The sequence below is a fragment of the Salvelinus sp. IW2-2015 genome, linkage group LG5 (assembly GCF_002910315.2).
Source record: "Salvelinus sp. IW2-2015 linkage group LG5, ASM291031v2, whole genome shotgun sequence".
In the NCBI taxonomy this organism is placed as follows: domain Eukaryota; kingdom Metazoa; phylum Chordata; class Actinopteri; order Salmoniformes; family Salmonidae; genus Salvelinus; species Salvelinus sp. IW2-2015.
The window spans coordinates 21174345-21192475 of record NC_036844.1 but is presented as its reverse complement, the minus strand read 5'-3'; the positions used below and the strand labels follow the sequence as shown (position 1 = coordinate 21192475).

At 40.9% G+C, this 18131-nt stretch overlaps 1 protein-coding gene across 1 annotated transcript in view; it reads left to right on the top strand.

The window, feature by feature from the left end:
- LOC111964043 (BMP/retinoic acid-inducible neural-specific protein 1) overlaps positions 1-17196 on the top strand; it is a 141011-nt gene extending 123815 nt beyond the window's left edge. The window contains exons 6-8 of the mRNA XM_023987712.2: positions 2692-2928; positions 5172-5394; positions 12700-17196. Coding sequence (XP_023843480.1) covers positions 2692-2928; positions 5172-5394; positions 12700-13840 — 1601 coding nt within the window. The 3' untranslated portion in view covers positions 13841-17196. The remainder of the gene's footprint in view (positions 1-2691; positions 2929-5171; positions 5395-12699) is intronic.
- The last annotated feature ends 935 nt before the right edge of the window (positions 17197-18131 follow it).

Sequence of the window (18131 nt, the reverse complement as noted above, 5' to 3'; positions counted from 1 at the left end):
CACACACACACACACACACACACACACACACACACACACACACACACACACACACACACACACACACACAGGGAATAAATTACTGCTGTGTTAAATAAAACAAGACACAACAAGACAGCAGCCATCAATCACTGTTCCATTTTGTCACATCATGAGTTGACCTCTGGAGAAAGACAGCTCAAAGTCAAACATGGGCAAACTTTTAAACCAACTCTATAAACCCTGTTCAAAACTCATCAATGACGTTCATGATCAGAATCTGTCATGACAAAAGTGCAACATGCAAACCCCATCAGGGGCTTTCCTTATTGTTATAATTTGAGGTATACTGTATTGGTTTGAAGGTATAGACATGCAAAAGAGTATTATAATGTACGTCGTCCATCTCCTATGAGGTGATGTAGTGAGGTCTGCTTACTGTTATAATTACAGGCATGTTCTTTTTTGTGTGATGTCATTTTTCATGTCACTGAAACAATCCTTATTTTCCAAACATGTACAGAACCAGTCAAAAGTGTGGACACACCTAGTCATTCAAGGGTTTTTCTAAATGTTTTACTATTTTCTACATTGTAAAATAATAGTGAATACATCAAAACTATAAAACAACACATATTGAATCTAAATATATTTTATATTTGAGATTCTTCAAAGTAGCCACGCTTTGCCTTGATGTCAGCTTTGCACACTCTTGACATTCTCTCAACCAGCTCATGAGGAATGCTTTTCCAACAGTCTTGAAGGAGTTCCCACATATGTTGAGCACTTGTTGGCTGCTTTTCCTTCACTCTGCGGTCCAAATCATCCCAAACCATCTCAATTGGGTTGAGGTCAGGTGATTGTGGAGGCCAGGTCATCTGATGCAGCACTCCATCACTCTCCTTGGTCAAATAGCCCTTACACAGCCTGGAGGTGTGTTTTGGGACATTGTCCTGTTGAAAAACAAATGATAGTCCCACTAAGTGCAAACCAGATTGGATGGCGTATTTCTGCATAATGCTGTGGTAGCCATGCTGGTTAAGCATGCCTTGAATTCGAAATAAATCCCTTACAGTGTCACCAGCAAAGCACCATCACACCTCCTCCTCCATGCTTCACGTGGGAACCACACATGTGGAGATCATCCGTTCACCTACTTTGCGTCTCACAAGACACGGCGGTTGGAACCAAAAATCTCAAATTTGAACTCATCAGACCAAAAGACAGATTTCCACCGGTCTAATGTCCATTGCTCGTGTTCGTGTTTCTTGAACTCTGTGAAGCATTTATTTGGGCTGCAATTTCTGAAGCTGGTAACACTAATGAACTTATCCTCTGAAGCAGAGATAACTCTGGGTCTTCCTTTCCCGTGGCTGTACTCATGAGAGCCAGTTGTATCATAGTGCTTGATGGTTTTTGCGACTGCAATTGAAGAAACTTGAAAAGTTCTTGAAATGTTCCAGATTAACTGACATTCATGTTTTAAAGTAATGATGTGCTGTCATTTCTCTTTGCTTATTTGAGCTGTTCTTGCCATAATATGGTCTTGGTATTTTACCAAATAGGGCTATCTTCTGTATACCACCCCTACCTTGTCACAACACAACTGATTGTCCTATGGCTAGAAAGAAGCTTGTTCAGGCCACTTGTCTCTCTGCAATTGATTATGGTGACTTGTTGTATATGCATGCAGTCTCCTCCATCTTACAGAGACTGGACTCTGTTTATCATGGATCCTTGCGCTTTATTGCAAATGCCAAGTCACTCACCCACCATTGCACATTGTACCAAATGGTAGGTTGGGCCTCACTTTATATGTGCAGAAAGATACATTTGTATGTGTTCATCTACAAAGCCCTTTTGGGTAAACTACCTCTTTACCTCTGTAGTCGGGTATCCTTCACCACCAGCAGTTACCATACCCGGTCTGCTAGGTGGTTGCTACTTAAAGTCCCCAGGACATTCACACGATTAGGCCAGACTGCCTTCTCTTCTTGTGCACCAGACGCATGGAATAATCTACAATCCATGCTTCATCTAGATATGTTAGTGCCACTGAATGAATTTCAAATGTTGATGGGAGACTCTGTTACAGAGGAGGGTAAATGCTTTTTTAAGGCTGGATCATGTTGTTGTATTGTTGTATGTTTTAATTCTGTAATGTATTGATTGTTGCTGCCTTCTTGGCCAGGTCTGCCTTGAAAAAGAGACTCTGGGTCTCAATGGGCTTTTCCTGGTTAAATAAAGGTTAAATAAATTAAAAAATGCATTAGGAAGGAAAGAAATTCCACAAATTAACTTTTATCAAGGCACACCTGTTAATTTAAATGCATTGCAGGTGACTACCTCATGAAGCAGTTTGAGAGAATGCCAAGAGTGTGCAAAGCTGTCATCAAGACAAAGGGTGGCTACTTTGAAGAATCTCAAATATAACATATTTTGGTTAACACTTTTTTGGTTACTACATGATTCCATATGTGTTATTTCATAGTTTTGATGTCTTCACTATTATTCTACAATGTAGGAAATTGTAAAAATAAAGAAAAACAATTGAATGAGTAGGTGTGTCCAAACTTTTGACTGGTACTGTATCCTTAAAACATATCTTCACTGACACGTGTCTGCTGGTCAAACATTCAGTTCAAATACAATTTTATACCAACCTCCCCTTTCAAAACAATGTCATAGAAATGACTTCCCTTTGTGTTCCAGGTCTCCAGGTCATCTTTCCAGAGTACCTCCAGGAGAAGTTTGTTCAGTCGGCTCTGAGCTACATCATGTGTAATGGGGAGGGGGAGTACGTCTGCCGGAACAGCCAGTGTATCTGCATGTGTGCTGACGAGTACCCACAATGCAACTGTCCTATCACCGACATTCAGATCATGGAGAACACCCTGCTTGGGCAGGCGGAGTCCTGGGCCACCTCTTACAAGGACTTTGAGAACTCAGGTAAGCAGGAAAGGATATGATGGCAAATTCTAGTTTACTGAAAGTCTCGTTAGATTACTGTACAGTCTACTATAGTTTTGTTCAGCCATGTGTCTTCGTCCACAAACACTATGGTTGTGGTAAGTGATGTTACTGTTGAGTATTGTATTTAGTAATTTATTGTTATTTTACAACAATTTATTGTTATTGTAGCCCCTTCCATCAACTATATTCCTAAAGTAAGGAATACACTAAGATATTTGCCTTAGATACAGGTTAAATTAACTAATATAGCAAGAAAGAGGATAAGAAATAATAAGGATATCCCATGACTTAGCTCCTCTCTTGTCTTCCCTCTTTGGTTTGCGTAGAGGCCAATTATGACTATAGGACCATTTGCATATGGACCTCAGCTAGGCACTAATGACCGGTCGGAAGCCAGGGCTACTTCCACTGATCTGTCCTCAAACAGAACACCAGATGCAGGTCTTTACAGCATCCAATATCCACAGCAAACAGTGATATAATGGTATATCCACTGACAGTCAGCTCTAAATTCAGCTGTTTTTTATTCAGGTGTCGTAATTTTACGTGAGTCACCTTCCATAGAATACACCACATAACGCGTGCATGTTAACTTCTTGGAGCCAATTTGCAATAAAGTGTGGTATGAATAATTCAGCAGCCCATTTTAACGCCTTCTGTTTTAGAAGAAGGCACTAGCAGTTAATTGTAACAGTCAATTCTCTCTACCACCCTCAGCCAGGTTTCACTAAGCATGCCACAGGCTAAATGTGTGTGAGGAGCCATTGTCACTCAGTCACATAGGGAAGCCACCCACCATGCAATCAGTACAGGCCCATGCATGAACCCAAGGGTGAAACAATAACTTCTGTAGATTTTCAATGCGGCATTACTGTGAGATGAACCCACTGTATTAAACAGTTTGCAACATAGAACATGCGACCTTGTAAGATGTGTGTGTGTGTGTGTGTGTGTGTGTGTGTGTGTGTGTGTGTGTGTGTGTGTGTGTGTGTGGTGTGGTGTGTGTGTGTGTGTGTGTGTGTGTGTGTGTGTTAAGGGTAATGGTATTGATTTGTGACTAAATTTGGTGTGTGGGTGTGACTATTTGGTGTGTGTGTGTTAGTGTTTGTGTACACGTGTGTGTGTACGTGCGCTCGTGTGTGTACATGCGCTTGTATACACGTGTGTATGTCTGTGAGCCTTTGTGTGTTGAACATGTGTCTCGAGCAGCAAGCAATTCTTCAAAATGGATGGCATCATTATAAAACCGTTACAATTAAAACGCAATCTGCATCGTTTCAGTTGGTGAAACCCCATCAACAAGCCACCATATTCCACATGCCTAGCGAATGACCCATATAGCGGGCGGTTATGTCTGGCCACACACATATTCACACACATACTCAGTCACATCCCCTGTCCCATCCCCTACTGATCAAGTCAGAATAGTAAAGTACAGAGGATGGTCCAGGATACTCCCAAAGGGAGTCGCTCAGTATCCACCTGACGGGGCTCATACTTATATATTATTAACAAGTAATAAAAGGAGACAAATAAACCCTGACAGCCATACATATATATTATAGAGGACACAAACTGAGTTTGAGTTACTCAAGGTCATTGGCTGCTGAAGAGATGTCTAAGATGAAGTGCATACAGTATCAGATAGCCATTTTTAAAATAATAAAACGGTGTATTCCTATTTAAAGGTAGACTCAGCGATTTGACTCAGATGCAGAGAGTACATTTCTGCAACAACTAAGAGTGTTGAAGCGCGACCCATTGGGCACAGACATCAGTTCAATGTTTAGTTTTGATTTGGTTGAGTTGTCAATTAACGTGAATTCAACGTGAGATCAACAAAAAATGTCACCATGTCATTGGATTTAGGTTAAAAGTTGGGTGAAAAAGAGACGGAATTCAACATTGATTCAATGTCATCACATATACTTTTTGGCTTGGAATGATGTGAAACAATGTTGATTCAACCAGTCTACCTTTAACGATAGTATTTGTTTGATCAGATGTGCTATTATCATAAATGCCAATGGTATTTTGTTTGCTTGATTCAAGGCATGTAATGCATCATGATGCACGCAAGCTTTGTTGTTCAGGAAACCAACACCTGAGAACAGAAAGCACAGGAAGGAGGCTCATCCAAGGTTGCTCTGACAACAGACAGTCCTTGTCTGTGTCCCACAAGATCTCTTAATCACCCTCCTTTCCTCTCCCTCCTCCAGATGAGTTTAAGTCGTTCCTGAAGAGGCTGCCCTCCACCCACTTCCTGCCGGTCAGCAGTGTCCACCTCCTGTGGGGCAGTGACTGGGACCTGCAGGCCCGCTACCGCCTGCTCCAGAGCTCCCTGGAGAGTCAGAGGCTCAAGATCCAGCGCACCGCCCGCAAGCTCTTTGGCCTCAGCATCCGCTGCCACCACAACCCCAACCACCAGATGCCTAGGGAGAGGTGGGTCTAAGAAGCAGTAAAAATGCATTATGTAACCCTGCTGCATTGTATTGTAATGTGTTGTTTTGATGATGCAGAATGTTGGTGCCAACGCTGTGGACCACGGTATCACGAAAGGTAACTTAGAAAGGTGGATAAACTGCAACCAAGGTGACAAAATTAATCTGTGAGAGAACTCTGTTAGGTAGGGGACTTTCTGTATTTCGTTTCAGTAATGCCTGTTACTGTATGCAAAAACTTTATGATACAGTACATAATGCATTTTTACTTTGAATTTTCTGGCTCTTATAGTTCTGTCCATGAAATCATGGAAACGCCCAATGAACCCTAGTCTTACCTAGTATTTCACAATGCAGGATGAAAAATAATCTAACCGCGGGAGCTCTCTGGCCGGGTCAGTGCACAATGTGCCATCACCTACTGTGACTGCAGATAGCACGCTTTGCTGCACAAATGGCACTGTGTTAATGCTAATCCAGTCTGAAATGCATTCTAAAATGGAGTCATTCCACCCCATAATATACCAGACAACATGGAGAAAAATAACACACTAAATACCAGATGAAAAAAATAATGTTACATCTGCGTGGAATGTCAATATACAAATATAAACAGCGAAAATCCTCAAAATATTCAGTTATGTGGTTAAGGAACGCACAGCTGTCAACTGTCACGAAGGTAGAAGGAACACACCCACGCTAGGATGCAAGCTTTGGCAAAGGGTTTGTTCAGAAGTGTTATCAAAGCGGTGCAGTGCGCAATCCGTGCTCGGCAGAGCACACATCAAGGACGCCTGACGGCACTGTGAAGAGAAACTGTGTTTATTTGTTTCTATATGTGTGTGTGTGTGTGGTTATGTGTGAGTGATTGAGTGTGTGTGTGTGTGTGTGTGTGTGTGTGTGTGTGTGTGTGTGTTCATGCATCCATGTCAGTGAGAGATGCACTGTGCCAATAGGCATCCTCCTTTCAGACCAGTACCCACATCAGTGTTACTCTTTGATACCACCAATGCAGCGTAAACTAGTAAACATACTAGTGTTTGTAATGTTTCCTCTGGAGACATACAGTACACAGGGCTGATATGACGAATGTGGAGTCCCTTGCTGTGGGGCTCAGTTCAAGGCACAGGTTTAACAATTAGTGTTTATATGTTAGCATACATTATCAGGTGGGTTTGCTATGTACTCCCACAGCTGTTAGGATGAGTTTAAGTGATATCTCCTTCCGAATTTCATGTGTATCTGTGTGCAATATAGTGAAATGTTACTCTTTTTAAAAAGCACACATATCCACACGACCACCATTACATATAGTACAGTAGTACTAGTAGCAGTAGACCTTGTTGTCCTGCTGCTCAGAGTTGAGCTGAGGCCCTAGCCTCTCTGGTGGCATGGCCTTTGCCCTGAAGGGCCGAGTTGGAGAGAGAGAAGACTGCCTGTGACAACCCAGAAATCCTTACTACTGATCTACTTCCCACCGACGGGACACACTCCTATAATTATAGAAAGCAAGCCTCTTTCGGTCCCAATTGGATTCTGGCAGTGGAGAGCCTTGACAACTGCAGGAACAATACGAACCCAGTCTCTCCAGGGCTGGAGGGGGTTCCTCCACAGTTTGACCCTACTGTGGAAGGCTGCTTAGCTTCAGACCTGCAGGAGGAAACCCAGGGTGGACTTTGATGGTGGTGGCTTGACCTCAGGCTGCTCCCCGTAGTCTAATTACACACTTACATCTATAGTGATAATCACTGTTACACAATCCACAGGCAATCCACAGGCAATCTACAGGCATGGCTGGACCGTACCCTTTTAAACATTTATGGTGTTTTCACAGGTGTAATGAGTGGAATATTCCAAGTAGTTCAGAGGAGAGCCTCAGCGTTGGTTTCTTTTAAGCATGCTGTGCTCCTGGATGTACTGCATAACTAGGACCAGCAGATTTTTATGGCCGTGTGTTTTACTGGGAAAAACTCTGGGTTCTCTGTTTTTCCTGGTCATGTGGACAAGAAAGAGTCATGCCTTTATGCATAACCAGATGACTATACAAGCAGTGGTGTAAAGTACTTAAGTAAAAATACTTTAAAGTACTACTTAAGTAGTTTTTTGGCGTATCTGTACTTTACCTTACTATTTACATTTTTTGACAACTTACTTTTACTTCACTACATTCCTAAAGAAAATAATGCACCTTTTACTCTGTACATTTATCCTGACACCCAAAGGTAGTCATTACATTTTGAATGCTTAGCAGTACAGGAAAATGGTCCAATTCATATACTTATCAAGAGGACATACCTGGTCACCCCTACTGCCTCTGATCTGGAGGACTCACTAAATGCAAATGCTTTGTTTGTAAATTATGTCTGAGTGTTGGAGTGTGCCCCTGGCTATCCGTCAATTTAAACTTTTACTTTTGATACTTACATATATTTAAAACCAAATACTTTTAGACGTTTGCTCAAGTGGTATTTTACCGGGTGAATTTCACTTTTACCTGAGTCATTTTCTATTAATCTATCTCTACTTTTACTCAAGTATGACAAATGAGTACTTTTTCCACCACTGTATACAACCATGAGCTGTGTGCATAAGTTATATTTTCATTGGATTTAGCTTGAGGTAAATAAAGGAAAGGAAAGTATGGTGCTTATTATTATTATTATTCAAGCCTGGTTGCCATTTCATGAATGCATGCGTGCGGCATATCTCTAAGATACCTGTGATATTCAATCAAAAAAACGACTGTAATTAAATGAGTAATCAATGTGTGGTGGCCGTCTCTACATATGAAAGGCCTCTGTCCCTCACTGTTGGCTAGCTCTAATTGCCCTCATTTGTCATCAGCCTGTAGCTGATAAACTGGGGTTGATCAAACTTGCATTAGAAAATCATCCGATGTGTTGCAAGGTAAATATAGGCTTAGCTCCACCTGCCTCACCTTGTCTTACACCCACTTACCTATCACAGATGTGAGCTCTCTATGCAGGGAAACATATGGAATGTGCCTGTGCAGAGCTATAGCAGACGTGCCAGGGGATTATAGCTAGAAGCTCTTCTCAAACAGAGAGTGATTAATGGTGACGGATATAAAATAGCATAACTCCCAGCCAAGTAATCGGCATCCATGTTTATGTATCAAAGTAATTATTCATGGACAGACTTTAGCATGTTAACAGATTTGACTGTACTCTATATATTATTTAGCAGTAATTGCTATAGACGTTGACAGGGTTATGGTTGTCAAGATATGTCTGGTACATAACTCCCTTTCATAAGAACTTCTATCAATAATGAAATCACAGGGTATTTTTGTCATCCAACATAATGCACTAATAGATCAACTATCACATTCAATCATCAGTGTCAACAAATATCTCTCTCTGTATTTCTCTCATTCTCTCTCTTTTTATTTTTCCCTCGTTCCCGCAAACAGAAGGGGTCTTGTGATAATGTATGTCATCTGCGCTGAGCACCAGAGCTGTCTGATGCCCTATTACAAACACAGAGATTGTGCTGTGATTCGTGAAAACAAACAGCATTCATTCCCACTTGTTTCCATCTCATTCCCTGTGGCAAACTCAACCCAGCCACTTGAATTGGAGGGAAAGAAATAAGGAAAAATAAAACTACCAGCATGATGCTCTCAAACTGCATATTGAGGGAAGCAGTTATATGATGGAACATGCTTTATTCCAGTGTTTCAGATCACATAAAACTGTAGTTATTGCAGATAAACTCAAGGGGGAATATATATGGAATAATATGATTATGCCTGCCTCTCGTACGTAAATGAAGAGATAATAAAAATAATAGGAATGGTTTAATCTTTGTGGCGTAAACATCCGCAAACATTTCTCACAAGTCCAATAAGTACCTGAGTGCACGAAAAACGGAGGACTATTTTAAAGATCTCATACCTTGTGTGTTGTGTCAATATATGCTGGCTCCTTTCCTGTTTCAAATTTGTTACGGGGAACGTATAGATTTCCCAAATTGACCTTGTCCTGTAATATACAGTATATATATATGTAACACATGTAAGCCCTTTACTATTGCCCTTTACTATTAACCTTGTGTTCTTTGAACTTTTGGAGATAAACCGACTGCATTAAAAACCTGTTCATACATTTTGTCATTCAACTTTCGTTGTTTAGTCATGGTGCTTTACACCTGTTGTGACATATATTGCATTATTTTAGTGCTGATTATTACACCTACATAAGTGTCAAAACCCACATTTATTGAAATAATATTTTGCCCTGCCAAGAAGTTTCCTTTCGTTTGAAAGTTTGTTTTCTAAATCCTTTGTTGTTGTTATAATGAATTCTTTACAGTCATGGTTTTTTCCATCATATTTTAAATAACTTGTAGAAAATACACTTTACGACACTGTCATGAAGCATTATGACCATCATCATCATACAAGCCAGATAGGCCTGTCACGTACGTGCCCTTATATCAGTCATCAGTCAAAAAGAGGGTTTCTTGTCCTGCTCCTGAAATCTGCTCCTGCATTCATCCCAGTCATCAATAACAGAGCATTAGGGTAGGCACATGTCTGACATCAATGTGTGCGCAATTACAATAATCATTTAATATGGTCAATTTCCCAAAACATTATATAACATAAACATACTGTTGACACGTAGGCTATGGCGTAATGGAATGTTATGCCTTGTGTGGTAAGTTTTATGGGTTTTGACACTCTTATGTAGGTGTCATAACCAGCCATAAAATAACACAATATATGTCAGAACAGGTCTAAATATGTGTCATGACAGTGTTATGACCATATTATAACAAGTTATGTCAGATAACTTAACATGTTATGACGCTGGGTGTCAAGTAAATTGTTACCCTTTCATCAATCTCCTCCGTTTTTCTTGTTCTGTGAAATATTATATTCAAGGTTCTTCTCAAGATTCAAGATGCTCTTACATGAGCACTGGAACGTATTTTTCATTCCAACAGAATAGCCATTGGCTTTGTCTTTATGTCCTGTAGAGATAATAGTGGGGGTGAATATGTGGCCGTGAACAAAAGCATTACTTTCTCAAAGTGCATCTTAGAGTCAGTGTTCTGGGACATGCATTCAGCCGTGTCTTTGTTATTTCACAATGTTACTCTTATCTTTTGATACTCCTCTCTTCAGTTAAGGAGATAAAGGAACTTTTATCAGGGTAGGACTGATCCAAGGACATATCCAAGATTGCCTTGAAAGTACATCGCTTTATGTCAGTTCAACCAGTCTTCAAAAAATTATGGAGTCAGGTTTATGTAAGAATTGCTAAGTAAAGACGAAATGTTAAATGGATTAAAATATATTTCTCACAACTCAATTTGTTCAAAATCAGTATTAACTCAAAGTTAAACTTTATCAAATCACTTTTGGGAAGCTGTCTAATTATAATTTTAGAATAATCCTCAAAGTACCAGTTACATATCCTTCAACCGAAACTCAGCAAAAAAAGAAACGTCCCTTTTTCAGGACCCTGTCTTTCAAAGATAATTATTAAAAATCCAAATAACTTCACAGATCTTCATTGTAAAGGGTTTAAACACTGTTTCCCATGCTTGTTCAATGACCCATAAACAATTAATGAACATGCACCTGTGGAACGGTCGTTAAGACACTAACAGCTTACAGACGGTAGGCAATTAAGATCACAGTTAAAACTTAGGACACTAAAGAGGCCTTTCTGCTGACTCTGAAAAACACCTAAAGAAAGATGCCCAGGGTCCCTGCTCATCTGCGTGAATGTGCCTTAGGCATGCTGCAAGGAGGCATGAGGACTGCAGATGTGGCCAGGGCAATAAATTGCAATGTCCATACTGAGAGACGCCTAAGACAGAGCTACAGGGAGACAGGACGGACAGCTGATCGTCCTCGCAGTGGCAGACCACGTGTAACAACATCTGCACAGGATCGGTACATCCAAACAGCACACCCGGAACGCACAATCGCTCCATCATTACACAGACTGTCCGCAATAGGCTTAGAGAGGCTTGTAGGCCTGTTGTAAGGCAGGTCCTCACCAGACATCACCGACAACCGTCGCTGGACCAGACAGGACTGGCAAAAAGTGCTCTTCACCGACGAGTCGCGGTTTTGTCTCACCGGGGTGATGGTCGAATTCGCGTTTATCGTCGAAGGAATGAGTGTTGTTCATCGGACTGAGCTTGTTGTCTTGCAGGCAATCTCAACCTCATGTGGTACCTTCCTGCAGGCACATCCTGATATGACCCTCCAGCATAACAATGCCACCAGCCATACTGCTCGTTCTGTGCATGATTTCCTGCAAGACAGGAATGTTAGTGTTAAGCCATGGCCAGTAAAGAGCCCGGATCTCAATCCCATTGAGCACGTCTGGGACCTGTTGGATCGGCTGAGGGCTAGGGCCATTCCTCACAGAAATGTCCAGGAACTTGCAGGTGCCTTGGTGGAAGAGTGGGGTAACATCTCACAGCAAGACCTGGCAAATCTGGTGCAGTCCATGAGGAGGAGATGCACTGCAGTACTTAATGCAGCTAGTGGCCACACCAGATAATGACTGTTACTTTTGGGTTAGACCCCCCTTTGTTCAGGGACACATTATTCAATTTCTGTTAATCACATCTGTGGAACTTGTTCAGTTTATGTCTCAGTTGTTGAATCTTGTTATGTTCATACAAATATTTACACATGTTAAGTTTGCTGAAAATAAACGCAGTTGACAATGAGAGGAGTTTTTTTTGATGAGTTTATTTCATATCCCATAGGAGCAAAAGTAATTTGGGTCTGTAGAGTGTCTCCTCTGTCCCCTTCCCTGGCCCTACCCATGGCTCATTTTGGGATGGCTTGGGGCTCTCTGGCCTGTCAAGCACTAGGTCACCCATCACCGTTACCATGCTAGTTCATTAGCATGTCAGGCTAACCTTGAGCTCATCCTCTCCAGTCTCTCCTAGAAAAACACCCTCATCTCACAGTAGAAAGTTTCAGTACTACCAAGATGACAGAAAGGGATGCCTGAGGTGGAATAAGAGACACAATTTGCATAGGAAATGATGCTGCCATCCCACGGGGGAAATAAAGGAATTCTGCCTTTGAGGAATACATTATCCCCTCCACAGACTAGACCGTAACAAACAGTAGCAGGCTGTGGCAGTGGCAGTGGAGGTTAATCCTCAGTTTAACACTGAATTTGTGCTTGCTAAACGGTCCTTATTAATGGTGCATTTTATCCCTGTGTCTCCGCTCCCCAATTTGTTCTATTCCCCCTCGATCACTCTGGCTCTGACACTTTCTTTCTTTCTTTCCATTCTCCAGGTCTGTGATGCAGTGGCTGAACAGGGTCCAGTCCTTCCTCTACTGCAATGAGAACGGTTTCTGGGGGACCTTCCTGGAGAGCCAGAGGATGTGCGTGTGCCACACGGGTATCACCCTATGCCAGCGACCCATCCCATGTATCATTGGGGGCAACAACAGCTGTGCCATGTGCAGCCTGGCCAACATCTCTCAGTGCGGCTCCTGCAACAAGGGGTACAAGCTGTACCGAGGCCGCTGTGAGCCCCAGAACGTGGACTCAGAACGCAGCGAGCAGTTCATCAGCTTTGAGACCGACCTGGACTTCCAAGACCTGGAGCTCAAGTACTTGCTCCAGAAGATGGACTCGCGCCTCTACATCCACACCACCTTCATTAGCAACGAGATCCGCCTGGAGACCTTCTTTGACCCACGGTGGCGCAAGCGCATGTCCCTGACCCTGAAGAGCAACAAGAACCGGATGGACTACCTCCACATGATCATTGGGCTCTCCATGAAGATCTGCCAGATGCGCAACAGCAGCATCGACCCCATGTTCTTTGTTTACGTGAACCCGTTCAGTGGCAGCCACTCAGAGGGCTGGAGCATGCCCTTCGGTGAGCACGGCTACCCGCGCTGGGAGAAGACGAGGCTGGGGAACTCCCAGTGCTTCAATTGGACCCTGCTGCTGGGCAACCGGTGGAAGACCTTCTTTGAGACGGTGCACATCTACCTAAGAAGCCGCGCCAAGATGCCCACTGGGTTACGCAATGACACGGGCCAGGGTCCCGTGGACCTGTCCGACCCCAACAAGCGCCAGATCTACATCAAGATCTCCGACATCCAGGTGTTTGGTTACAGCCTGCGCTTCAACGCAGACCTGCTCCGCAGCGCCGTGCAGCAGGTGAACCAGTCGTACACCCAGGGGACCCAGTTTTACTCCTCCTCCTCTGTCATGCTCTTGCTGCTGGACATTAGGGAGCGGATTAACCGCCTGGCCCCTCCAGTGGCACCCGGGAAACCCCAGCTGGACCTGTTTTCCTGTATGCTGAAGCACAGGCTCAAGCTGAACAACAGCGAGATGATCCGGGTCAACCACGCCTTGGACATGTACAACACAGAGATACTGAAACAATCAGATCACCTAACTACCAAACTCTGCTGAGATACAGTAAACAAACATACAAAAAAAAGAGCAAACAGACACTACAAATATAACTGTTTGGGGATATTCCTTTTTATTTCCTTTTTATTTTTTTCCTTTTTGGACCTTTTTGTTCTGCCTTTTGATGTATTATTAAAACTTTGTAATTGTAATTGTTAAAATGAAACTCAAAAAGGCAGTGATGAAGCCTTTTAGTTGGATAAAGAAGAAGATTAATGAAAACCACTTTAAAGACTGTACCATATTTTGTCCCAGCATGTCTGTCATTTCCTAAAAGAGCATAAAGAGAAAAAAATAAGAAAAACAATTAAATCCATCTCCTGGTGACAAAGAGGCCTTTATTTTAGTCTGAGGGAACAAAGGTTATATCTGAAACTGCCATTATTTACTGAGTAAAACATTTTTAAAGATATAATAAAGTTGCATAAGGGCAGACCAGATATCATCCTTTTATTTCAGTTAATATGCTTTATCAACAAGCAAAATATTACAAACATGTAAAATGACAGGTTAATACAGTATGAAGGCATTCATACATTTTATGGGTAAATAGCCCAGCAAGCAAATACTTTAAGCATTAGCTATATAGTCTCTTTATAACATTAAATACTCATGACAAGTCTGCATCCCTCTCTTTGTGAAGTAAGGTTTAAGGCACTTTGTTTCTGTACTTAAAGCATAGGCACACGACCAGGGCAGCGGATAGTCATTTCATGTCAAATAACAGAAACCAGCTGTTTATATATGTGTATACCTTTATTTAGCTTGATGCTTATTGCTGTTCGTTAATTGAATGTGTCATTTGAGAGTGAGTGAATCAAGTCTAAGCTGAAACTTATCTTTGGGCGCTACCTCCCGTGCTTGAAATTCTACAGGCATTTCTCATGAGGGGGTTTCTTCTGGTGCCTGAGTGCAATATTGTGGTCTGAAGATGAACAATCAATGCTATTTCGTACAGCTTTGCAAAACGTACACCTTGTGACTGCTGATGTGTCAAGCTTTTCGGCACCAAGAGCAAATTTGAGCATCGATCATTCGCGTACATCTGCAACAGACACCATGAAAGCCATACATTTCCCCGAGGTACACATAAGACATGGAAAGCCCCGTGATCCATTTTCTAAAACATGAAAAATGTCCCATTCATGTATTTTATGTTGTCGTTGTTGTTTCCCCCAAATTCATTTCAAATGGAGGATAACACAGTGGACAGAGAGAGTGTATTCTGTGGGATTATGGGATGACATTGTAAAGCCATTGGGTTTCTATTTCTACTAACTAGAGTGAACCCACATGGGAAACAGTTATATAAAAGCTTCAAATACTTCTGTTCATTTTAATCTGTAAATCTACTTTCTATTTTATGTACTTTTTTTTATGCCACGTTGGATCTTAACTTTGAATGACCATGCAAATCAGATTTAACCCTCTGACACAAGGTTGTTTAATCTTTCTAGTCATACTTTATTGAAAGCACTGACATGACATACGTTTATAGCTATATATAGCTACATAAATAAACATAGTATCAAACATCATACTATCTCAGAACTGTCAAGGAACACTACCTACGTTATTATTGTTATTATTATTATTAGTATTATTAAGTGCCTGTTACCTATCCCTTTAACATATTTAGAGGAGGGAAATTGCTCTTAGTTTAGTTACTGTTTACAGTAAAAACACATTACCACACAAGAGACATTCAAAAGAATTCAGCAAAACAGACCACATCAATGCAGATCTGTCCGTCATCTCTCAGCCTGAGATACATGTTTTCTAGCTAAAGCCCTGCTGGTTTGTGCATGTGGTTAAATGACCCATCATCAAGAGATTGAAGTCTCAATTTCCTGACACTATCTCTCCTATGTACATTATACCTGTAAATAGCAACTTAGTGTTGGTATAGTTATAACATCAAAGACTACTTAAATCATAGTAATTCCAAGAGAACAAAAGAGGCCATTATTAATGAGAATACCCACAATACCGTTGGTGTGCTATTGCACAAATTTCAAATACACTCCATTCTTAAGTGAATTACTTCATTATGAATATCAGAGAGGGATGGCAATTTCTGACGGTTTTAATCAAAGTACACTACCGTTCAAAAGTTTGGGGTCACTTAGAAATGTCCTTGTTTTTGAAAGAAAAATATATTTTTTGTCCATTAAAATAACATCAAATTGATCAGAAATACAGTGTAGACATTGTTAATGTTGTAAATGACAATTGTAGCTGAAAACGGCTGATTTTCAATGGAATATCTTCTAGGCAGAGTTGCAAAGAAAAAGCCATATCTCAGACTGGCCAATGAAAAGAAAAGATTAAGATGGGCAAAAGAACACAGACACTGGACAGAGGAACTCTGCCTAGAAGGCCAGCATCTCGGAGTCGCCTCTTCACTGTTGATGTTGAGACTGGTGTTTTGCCGGTACTATTTAATGAAGCTGCCAGTTGAGGACTTATGAGGCATCTGTTTCTCAAACTAGACACTCTAATGTACTACTCCTCTTTCTCAGTTGTGCACCGGGGCCTCCCACTCCTCTTTGTATTCTGGTTACAGCCAGTTTGCGCTGTTCTGTAAAGGGAGTAGTACACAGCATTGTACGAGAACTTCAGTTTCTTGGCAATTTCTCGCATGGAATAGCCTTAATTTCTCAGAACAAGAATAGACTGATGAGTTTCAGAAGAAAGTTCTTTGTTTCTGGCCACTTTGAGCCAGTAATCAAACCCGCAAATGCTGATGCTCCAGATACTCAACGAGTCTAAAGAAGGCCAGTTTTATTGCTTCTTTAATCAGAACAACAGTTTTCAGCTGTGCTAACATAATTGCAAACGGGTTTTATAATGATCAATTAGTCTTTTAAAATGATAAACTTGTATTAGCTAACACAACGTGCCATTGGAACACAGGAGTGATGGTTGCTGATAATGGGCCTCTGTACGCCTATGTAGATATTCCATAAAAAATCAGCTCTTTCCAGCTACAATAGTCATTTACAACATTAACAATGTATATACTGTATTTCTTATCAATTTTAGTGGACATAAAATGTGTTTTTCTTTTTAAAAAAAGGGCATTTTTAAGTGACCCCAAACTTTTGAACGGTAGTGTGTACCATATGAAATATGAGTTCGTTTTGACCACGGCATACATGAAACAAGCACACATTTGCTTTATCAGCATAACATCCCTGCAATGTCGCATATACCCATGGATACATTTGATTGAATATACAACTCCTAATACCTTGCCTATGTAATTTTTGCTGTTATGTTGAAATCATTATATCAGCTTATTTCAAATGAATGTTTCATATAATAATCAATTTCTCATTAAAAGGCTATATTTATGTGGAATAGCATTTATTTATTTATGTATATATATTAAAAAAAACTTTCTATTAAGATTCTCACAGACAACACCTACACAGTACCTCATTCAACCCTTGTGGGCAGTGCTGATAACAAGGACTAGTTGTTGTGATGTAACTGTAATTTAGCATTTGATTGAAGGTTTTATTTTTGATGGGATTGGTGGATAATTGCTCAAATATGTTCCAGTGAGATATGCTGTACAGTACGGTTGAGTGGTATACCGTATATGTATCCCGGGGTGTTTCAATATACCCTCGGTATGATTTCCCAATACCGTCAATACTATTGTTTTTTTATACATTTAAATATGTATTCTTTTTTTATAACCACCTGCAGTCAACTTGTGCTCTAGGCAAAAGATAAAGCAGATCGCGTTCATCATTTCACCTGTTCGATTATTTATCATTATGAAGCTTACCGGAACTAGTTTCCCAAAACAGCTGTTTGTGCCAGTCACGTGTGTTTGTCTACAAAGAAGCACAATGAGCAAAGCGGGAGCTTCGTGAGGAGAGTTACTCCTGCAGTGCCACTTAAGTTTGGTGATCAAGTTACAATTGTATGAAACTACTAATGTTTGCCAGCTATATTCCATATAACTATTAAGTTTATCTAAGAAATTCTCTCCAGCTGTTTTTTTTTAAACTTGTTAACATTATCAAAGTTAGCTTACATGGTTTTATATATTTTTGTACCTATATTTAACTAGGAAAGTCAGTTAAGAACAAATTCTTATTTACAATGCTTCTTGGTAACGCCAGAGACAGTCCACTCCTGGATTAAGATCCCCGTTGTCTAATATCTGTTTTGTACGTGCTGCAAACTGTGTTTTTGAATACTTCATTTTATGAGCTGGGTTGTCTGTCCACATGTTCCCACGTGTGCTCATTAGCATTTACCTAGCATCCACTAT